At 41.6% G+C, this 10,000-nt stretch overlaps 1 protein-coding gene across 1 annotated transcript in view; it reads right to left on the bottom strand.

The window, feature by feature from the left end:
* The window catches only part of fam189a1 (family with sequence similarity 189 member A1), a 142,319-nt gene that overhangs the window by 69,189 nt on the left and 63,130 nt on the right, over window positions 1–10,000 (bottom strand). Inside the window, exon 2 of the mRNA XM_060859332.1 lies at window positions 7,100–7,156. Within this exon, the coding sequence (XP_060715315.1) occupies window positions 7,100–7,156 (57 nt within the window). The remainder of the gene's footprint in view (window positions 1–7,099; window positions 7,157–10,000) is intronic.

The raw sequence follows: 10,000 nt of genomic DNA, 5'->3' as shown, positions 1-10,000 counted from the left end.
AATGAGAGTGTGTGTGTGTGTGCCCTGTGATGGGTTGGCACTCCATCCAGGGTGTATTCTGCCTTGATGCCCGATGACACCTGAGATAGACACAGGCTCCCCGTGTACTTGGACTATACTGAGACTACTCTGAGACTATACTGAGACTATTGTAAGACTATGCTAGGACTACACTGAGACTATACTAAGACTGCACTAAGACTGTTATGAGACTGTACTGAGACTATACTGCTACTAAATTGAGACTATATTAAGACTGTACTAAGATTTTATTCAGACTGTTCTGAGACTATACTGAGACTACTCTGAGACTATACTGAGACTATTGTAAGACTATGCTAGGACTACACTGAGACTAAACTGAGACTGCACTAAGACTGTTATGAGACTATACTGCTACTAAACTGAGACTATACTGAGACTACTCTGAGACTATGCTGAGACTATTGTAAGACTATGCTAGGACTACACTGAGACTAAACTGAGACTGCACTAAGATTGTTATGAGACTATACTGCTACTAAACTGAGACTATACTGAGACTACTCTGAGACTATACTGAGACTGTGTAGAAACTGTACAGATACTATACAGAGACTATAATGAGACAATTCTGAAACTATACTGAGATTAATCCAAGACTATATTGATGCTATATGCAAAATACAATAAGTATCCTGAGAAGACGATACAGAGACTATAATAAAATTACATACTTCTTAGAGTTAAGACGCTCTCTCTCTCTCCTTCTCTCTCTCTCTCTCTCTCCTTCTCTCTCTCTCTCCTTCTCTCTCTCTCTCTCTCTCTCTCTATCTCTCTCTCTCTCTCTCTCTCTCTCTCTCTCTCTAACACACACACTCACAAACAAAAACCTTTAGTGTGTCAGCAGAAAGGTTAATCAATGTAATAGCATAAAACCGAGCGATGGGGGAAGCAGCGAAAAGGCCACAATATCATATAGACTCCTGACATCCGTCTAGATTTCTGCGCTCCATTTTTCCTCTATGTTTCTATGCCTTAAATAAATCTGTGGAATTAAAGAGAATTTTAAACTCACGATTAATAATTCGTTCAGTAATAGAGTGTCAGTAATAGAGTGCCAGTAATAGAGTGTCGGTAATAGAGTGGTACAATTTTCTCTTCAACAAATGGAAATTATTGGTCTCTATTCTTGGTATTTAAAAAAAAATATCTGTAAAAATCCATTTAATAAACGGCCACGCATATTTTGTGAGGTCCTCGAACAATCGAACGACGTGGAATGAGATTCGTGAGCAAGCGTGTGTTTATCTTTTTAATATAAAAAATGAATACAAACTTTTCAGAGAAAATTCCCACTCCAACGTCATTATTTCAGTAAAATGAACCTGATATTGGGGAGTATGACAGCTCTACAGCTCAACCAGACAGACACTGCACTGCTGTTGGAGAGCCACTTTACAGCTACTTTATTTTACGTCCTCTCAGATCTAAAGCGGACGAGCTGGCGGTAGGCCAGGAGATTGGCAGGACGTAATGGAGTCTTTGCCAAGTCATGCTTCACAGACAGCTAAAAAAGTGTCGCTGGCTATTGCTGGAGATATACTTTAAGAAGCTTTTAGTGAAGAACTTCAGCAAATTACCTAAAGGCATGCAGTAAAACACGGAAAGTAATTTGTTTGGGGAAAAAAAAACAACCAAAAATAAAATAAAATAAAATAAAATAAATAAATAAAAACCAGCAGAAGGTGTGAAACCTGCATCGCTATAAATCACTCAAATTGTTGAACCCGCCTTAATAAAACTAGCCTTCGGAAAGACTAGGTTCTTGTGTAGGTGGTGTGGTATTAAATAAATAAATAAATAAATAAATAAATAAATAAATAAATATTTCAACATGAATTCAGCTACATGTCCCAATATTAATAATATGACCTTTTTACAGGAAAAGGGTTGTCTTAGTTTTTAGAGATGTTGCTTATACTGAAATCGATATGGCCTGAGGTTAAACTTAAAATATTAAAATAAATAAATAAATAAATAAATAAATAAATAAATAAATAAATAAATCAACAATGGGTGGTTAAAAAAGTTGATCCATTTCTGATTATTTATTTATTATTACTCTTATTTGTTATTCTATTATTCTTATATTGTTTTATTATTTATGTTTCACCTCTCTTATAAAACATATTTTATTTTCATTCATTCATTCATCTTCTACCACTTATCCGAAGTGCCTCGGGTCACGGGGAGCCTGTGCCTATCTCAGGCGTCATCGGGCATCAAGGCAGGATACACACTGGACGGAGTGCCAACCCATCGCAGGGCACACACACACACACACACACACTCTCATTCAATCACACACTAGGGACAATTTTCCAGAGATGCCAATCAACCTACCATGCATGTCTTTGGACCGGGAGAGGAAACCGGAGTACCCGGAGGAAACCCCCGAGGCACAGGGAGAACATGCAAACTCAAACTCCACACACACAAGGTGGAGGCGGGAATCGAACCCCGACCCTGGAGGTGTGAGGCGAACGTGCTAACCACTAAGCCACCGTGCCCCCCTCATATTTTATTTTATTTTATTTTATTTTTTCTTACACCATAGCAGCTATATATAATCGTTCCTTCACCAGATTCTCTTTTTTCTCCCTTAACTATAATTTTAAAAAATAAATAATAATAAAAAGCTTACTGATAAGCACTGACACTGGAGACTCCTTCCACGAATGTCACATAAACATCTCCTTACAGGAAATGAAGCTCGAAGCTCATTTAATTTGCATTGAACTGAAGTGCTTTAATACAAGTCACAGGAATACTTAAGTGAAAGGTCACGGTACAAAATCGGTCATCCATCGGAATTCGTGTGTAAAAGTGGAAAACGGTACAGCGAAACAGCTGAGGGATTACAGGCAGCACAGGTGAGATGTTTTCAGAGCGTTCTTATACTGAATGGTCGAAGTGTGTGTGCTGTTTATCTGTGATCTTCCAGCACAGAGGTGTCTGATCTTATCCCGATGTGGGCCCACCCATCAGGTGTTCATTCTAACTCAACAGAAGCCACACTTGAGTCTAATAAAAGCCAGGATCAACTGATTAAACAAGTGGAATCAGGTGTGGAAGAAATTTGTATGTAGTTTAAATTTCCATTCCTGGAAAATTCGACGGTGTCGTTAAACATCCTGCTAAACGCTTTAATATTTCACATATTTCATGCTCTTCTTCACCCGGTGTTGCGCATTCATTATGTAGAAAACCACTTCCACAAACACGGATCTCTATATTCACACTCAGATCAATAAGGTCAAGCAACTGTGTGCTTCCAACACCCACACACACACCCACACACACACACACACACACACACACACACACAGCCTACATTAGAACAGTGTTATTCTGTGTTGTTGTGTGCGTCCTTCTCTTAACCTTTACAACCCAATACTGTTTTATGATCGGTTCTTTAACTTCCCTTTCTTTGTTTTTTTTTTTTATTTTATTTCTAGCTGTTAAACATTAGAACTCCAGAAAGCAGTCATACTGAGGTACAAAAGTATGTACATTTATCAGTACTTTTACTCACTCTCTCTCACACACACACACACTCTCATTCACTCACGCAATCACACACTACGGACAATTTTCCAGAGATGCCAATCAACCTACCATGCATGTCTTTGGACCGGGGAGGAAACCGGAGTACCCGGAGGAAACCCCCGAGGCACGGGGAGAACATGCAAACTCCACACACACAAGGTGGAGGCAGGAATCGAACCCCGACCCTGGAGGTGTGAGGTGAACGTGCTAACCACTAAGCCACCGTGCCCCCCCCCCCCCACACTTTTACTCAATTTTTGTCAATCTTTTTTTTTTTTATCAATCCTGATTTACTCACTAAAACCTGCCATAATGACACATCTGTTTCACCACTATTATTATCAGCAGAAAGCATGAAACCCTGTCTGTTTCCTGTGTGATTTCTGTTCCGCTGACTGTAACAGGACGACACAGACCTTCTCACAGGTACGATCTCTCGGCTCGGTTTTCTGATTGCGCAGGGAAGCGGGTGTATGATTGAACTGCGGTGGAAACTCAATCCGTGTCGTCCTGTCTTTTCCGTTTCTCCTCTACATTAATACTCCTCCCTCTGGGCTGCTCGCCTCCCTCCTTCCCCTCGCTCTGTGTTTCTCCTGCAGACCCCGACAGAGAGCTGAATAATCCCCCACCCTGCTTTCTGTAGCGCCTTTAATCTCCTTTAGCAGTGACAGCGAGATACAGTGCAACGCTGGCTCGCTTTCTCAGTGCAGCCTGAACGACCTATACATCATTGGTACTCGTCCCGAGAGAGCGAAGGAGTCTGGGCTTGTTAGCCCCTCGGGTCGGGACAATGCTTTTTTGGTATTCGATGATCGATCAGCTCGTCCTGGGAACTTAAAGACTCGGTCTTCCTGACAGTCACTGGAGCAGGAGGAACGTGTGCTCAGGGGTCTTCACTATCACAGGATTAAAAACAATTACTGTATTTAAAACAGCTCACTTTCTTGCTCAGTATTTACAACAGATCGATAGTGAATCAGCACCAGAATGAACTCAATCCCTGTATGTCCATATATTTCCATATATTATTAATATATCGTCACTGTCGGGCGGAAACTTGGTCAATTTCATATTTTTTCACATATCGATGCTATTGGTCAGTCCCCACGTGGGTCTGTTATTTTTACGTTATTAACCAATCTAAAGTCTTGAAAATAGCTTGAGCGCAAATCTCATAACTCCATTGGACACTTCAACTGTCCACCTCTTCCTCACTCCTCGGGAGAGCTTCGCGGCATATTTCTCCTCAAGAAGAGTCGCAACGAATCAACACGTCTTCTGAGGTAAATGTCTTCAAAACACTGGGCTCAAAGAAAAAAAAATCTTGACCCCCGCTAGTTCTGATGCTCGTCTGAGGACAGGAATTTAGCGCAAGACAATCCACTGCAACGCGGACTAAACCCTGTGTACTGCAGATAAGGTACAGCGTTTTTTTAATTTGTTGAAAAATAACGGTTTTGGAGATACGAGGATTCCGCCTGACAGCGATTATTAATATATATTACATTTAACCCTTTTTACTCAGTTTTTTAATGTCTGATATCAAAGTTCTGGATTTCTGACCGGATTTCTACTCTTTTACTCATAACTTGAGATGAGATCCTGCGGAACAAGATATTATTCCTAAATTATCTTCTTTAATACGAATTAAGAGTTAAGAACATTTTGCAAATTATCCAGGACCGCTGTGCTTATCTCCTCTATACTCGCTATTAATGCATCATCGTCATCCTCAATGTCGGCAAGAAAATACGCACAAGATAAAATAAAGATTTTATTACTCAGAAAGTGCAGAAACATGTCAGATACAGCTTTTAACTCATTGCTTTAACTGCAGAAGAAAAAAAAGGTTTCTGCTACTCTTTTTCTCATTCTGTCGGTTTTGGACTCAAAAGCATTTAGTAGTTTTTATTTATTTATTTTATATTTGATTGCATTATAATTATTACATTTCTATTTAATGTGTTAAACATTGTTATTATTATTATTATTATTATTATTATTATTATTATTATTATTATTATTATTATTAAGAATTGCACATCTACAAACCTCACACACTTCCCCTCACACAAGGGGAAGTCGTGTCCTAATGGTTTGAGAGTTTGAGTCCTAACCATAAGGTTGTGGGTTCGAGTCTCGGGCCGGCAATACCACGACTGAGGTGCCCTTGAGCAAGGCACCGAACCCCTCCAACTGCTCCCCGGGCGCCGCAGCATAAATGCCCACTGCTCCGCGTGTGTGTTCACGGTGTGTGTGTGTTCACTGCTGTGTGTGTGTGCACTTTGGCTGGGTTAAATGCAGAAAACAAATTCTGAGTATGGGTCACCGTACTTACAGTAGCCGTATGTCACGTCACATCACGAGTGAAGATCTTTATATGCATTATTCATTCATTCATTCATTCATTTTCTACCGCTTATCCGAACTACCTCGGGTCACGGGGAGCCTGTGCCTATCTCAGGCGTCATCAGGCATCAAGGCAGGATACACCCTGGACGGAGTGCCAACCCATCGCAGGGCACACACACTCTCATTCACTCACACACTCACACACAATTTTCCAGAGATGCCAATCAACCTACCATGCATGTCTTTGGACCGGGGGAGGAAACCGGAGTACACGGAGGAAACCCCCGAGACACGGGGAGAACATGCAAACTCCACACACACAAGGTGGAGACGGGAATCGAACCCCCAACCCTGGAGGTGTGAGGCGAACGTGCTAACCACTAAGCCACCGTGCCCCCCCTTCTATATGCATTATTTCTTTTTAACTTTTTTTATTGTTGTTTTTGATTCGATTCCGTTTGTGTCACCGGTGTCACTGTCACTACAGGAGGGTGAGAAGAAACCGCTGTAAATGGGAAATCTGATGAACAGTCCTGTGGATGATGATGATGATGATGATGATGATTATTATTATTATTATTATTATTCCACTTGTCGTACGATCGTATCATTTTCCTGCGTCCCGCCCACGTCACTATGCTGCTAATAACACACACGCCTCCAAGATGAAAAATTCAGCCGTCGTACAGAATTCTCTCCCCAATTACACTCTCCAGCTGAATACCGAGCACCCTGGCGGAGAAAAGCAAACTCGATGCATATGCTTTGCATCCCATCTACCCGAGTGTGTGTTGCGTGGCAGTCTTTTTTTTTTTTTTGTTTGTTGTTTTTTTTAAAGCCCATTTCTCTTATCCGTGTTGCACTGCGTGACATGCAATCACTGTCGGCCTCAGCCGGAGCGCTCGAGAGCTTTATTCTGAACGAATCTGGGGAACAAATCCAACATGTGGCAGGGAAAAAATTTCATTCATGTGGTCGGGTTTTTTTTCTGCGCTTTGACGTAATTATCCAGTCAAATGAGATTTACATAATTGTGGAAAATCGTAGAAATGGTAAGAAAACCGAAAGCAGGTGTTCTGATACGTAACACACATGTGCGCGTACACGTGTACACACTTCATAGGGTTTTAATCCACTTGTTTTGTTTCTGACTCACCACCAGAGAGAGGGGTCTTTTCCATGACACGACTCCGATCAGACCTGAAAGCAGCACCTGTACAGAGAGACAAAAAAAACAAAAAAAACTTTTGTTAATACAAACCCGTAACCTGCTCTGTGTTTTCACGTGCGGTTTTACAGCAGATTAACACTTTGTCCCACGTGTCCCATGTGTCTTTATCTGTCCCACGTGCACTCTTTCTCCTTCATCCTCTATTAAACGTCTGAAGTAGCGCCGTACTGCGTGATGCCTCACTGAACTCCCTCGTTATTTTCCTCTCTGTGGGGCGGCAGGAAAAAAAATCAGCCGATTCCTGAAAAAAATCAGTATGCTTTCTGCTTCATGAAGATTTCAGACCTTCATTGACAAGAGGCAACAATCCTGTGAGGATCCTGAGTTACCTAGAGATGTTTCAGCTCCAGTTGTGTTCTGATTCATGAAGATTTCAGACCTTCTAGAAGATACCGACTCCATGTGGTGTTTGAGGGCAACAACCTCCTCACCAATACACAATTATCAGACTGTATCTGACTGTAGAAAGGACATTATTCATAATAACACTCTCTGGTGTTTATAACAGTTTATAATCACACCCTCCAGTGTCACCCAAATGAGGTTGAGGTTCACTTTTGAGTCTGGTTCCTCTCAAGGTTTCTTCCTCTTCCATCTAAGGGAGTTTTTCCTCGCCACAGACACCTCAGTCACCTCAGGCTTGTTCATTAGGTATAAATACAAACACATTTAAATAGAAGTCTAATATTAATCTTAAACTTTTGTATAATATTAATCTTTGTATAATAAACATTTTTGTACTATATTTCTTATGTTTTGTAAAGCTGCTGTGAGACAATGTCCATTGTTAAAAGCATTTATAAGATCAAGCTTTCTTTCTGTGTCCACCCAGAACCTCTGCCAGATTTGACCCAACAACAACAACAACAACAACAACAAAATGTTTTGGAAAGTCAGCTGCTTCACCCAATCATAAACCTGGTTACTATGGCAACCAATAGACAGGATAGAAACGGCTACTGAAGACTTTTTCTTTAATGATTGTTCTTTTCACTCATCTTAATTTGTAATGAAATCTTTTGGATTTCAATTAGAAAATTATTCATTCATTCATTCATCTTCTACCGCTTATCCGAACTACCTCGGGTCACGGGGAGCCTGTGCATCTCAGGCGTCATCGGGCATCAAGGCAGGATACACCCTGGACAGAGTGCCAACCCATCACAGGGCACACACACACACACTCTCATTCACTCACACACTCACACACTACGGACAATTTTCCAGAGATGCCAATCAACCTACCATGCATGTCTTTGGACCGGGGGAGGAAACCGGAGTACCCGGAGGAAACCCCCGAGGCACGGGGAGAACATGCAAACTCCACACACACAAGGCGGAGGCGGGAATCGAACCCCCAACCCTGGAGGTGTGAGGCGAACGTGCTAACCACTAAGCCACCGTGTCCCCTAGAAAATTATTAGATGACTTTTTATTATTATTATTATTATTATTATTATTATTATTATTATTATTATTATTATTATTATTATTATTATTATTATTATTATTATTATTATTTTATTTCTTTCAATTGTTTTGTGGGTTTCCATCCATTCAAATTGTCCAAGAACATGCATGAAGTTGGATTGTTTAATTGCCCTGTGTGTGTTTGTGTTTGTGTATGTGTGGGTGTTTGTGTGTGTGTTTCGTGTGTGTGTATGTGTGTGTGTATGTGTGTATGTATGTGGGTGTGTGTGTATGTGTGTTTGTGTGTGTGCGTGGGTGTGTATGTGTGTGTGTGCGTGTTTGTGTGTGTGCATGGGTTTGTGTTTGTGTGTGTGTGCATGAGTTTGTGTGTGTGGGTGGGTGGGTGGGCGGGTGTGTGTGTATGTGTGTGTGTGTGCATGGGTGTGTGTGTGTGTGTGTGTGTGTGTGTGGGTGTGTGTGTGTGTGGGGGTGTGTGTGTGTGTGTGTGTGGGTGGGTGCGTGGGTGTGTGTGTGTGTGTGGGTGGGTGCGTGGGTGTGTGTGTGTGTGTGTTTGTGTGTGTGTGTGTGTGTTTTGTGTGTGTGTGGGTGTGTGTGTGTGTGTGTGCGTGGGTGTGCATTTGTGTGTGTGTGTGCGTGGGTGTGTGTGTTTGTGTGTGTGTGTGTGTGTGCGCGTGGGTGTGTGTTTGTGTGTGTGTGTGCGTGGGTGTGTGTGTGCGTGGCCTTGTAGCTGTAGACTGTAGCTGAGAGCAAAAATACACCAATAAAAAAAAACAACATTAAATTCACATGTGTATGAACAGCGAGACAGCTGAGACAGGTGTGAACTCTTCTCCTGTTAATAATTCATGTGTATGAACAGCGAGACAGCTGAGACAGGTGTGAACTCTTCTCCTGTTAATAATTCACATGTGTACGAACAGCGAGACAGCTGAGACAGGTGTGAACTCTTCTCCTGTTAATAATTCACGTGTACGAACAGCGAGACAGCTGAGACAGGTGTGAACTCTTCTCCTGTTAATAATTCACGTGTACGAACAGCGAGACAGCTGAGACAGGTGTGAACTCTTCTCCTGTTAATAATTCATGTGTATGAACAGTGAGACAGCTGAGACAGGTGTGAACTCTTCTCCTGTTAATAATTCACGTGTACGAACAGCGAGACAGCTGAGACAGGTGTGAACTCTTCTCCTGTTAATAATTCACGTGTACGAACAGCGAGACAGCTGAGACAGGTGTGAACTCTTCTGTTAATAATTCACATGTGTACGAACAGCGAGACAGCTGAGACAGGTGTGAACTCTTCTCCTGTTAATAATTCATGTGTATGAACAGTGAGACAGCTGAGACAGGTGTGAACTCTTCTCCTGTTAATAATTCACGTGTACGAACAGCGAG

The sequence above is a fragment of the Tachysurus vachellii genome, chromosome 23, assembly GCF_030014155.1.
Source record: "Tachysurus vachellii isolate PV-2020 chromosome 23, HZAU_Pvac_v1, whole genome shotgun sequence".
In the NCBI taxonomy this organism is placed as follows: domain Eukaryota; kingdom Metazoa; phylum Chordata; class Actinopteri; order Siluriformes; family Bagridae; genus Tachysurus; species Tachysurus vachellii.
Note: the sequence above shows the minus strand (reverse complement) of the source record. Positions and strands in the feature narration are given on the sequence as shown.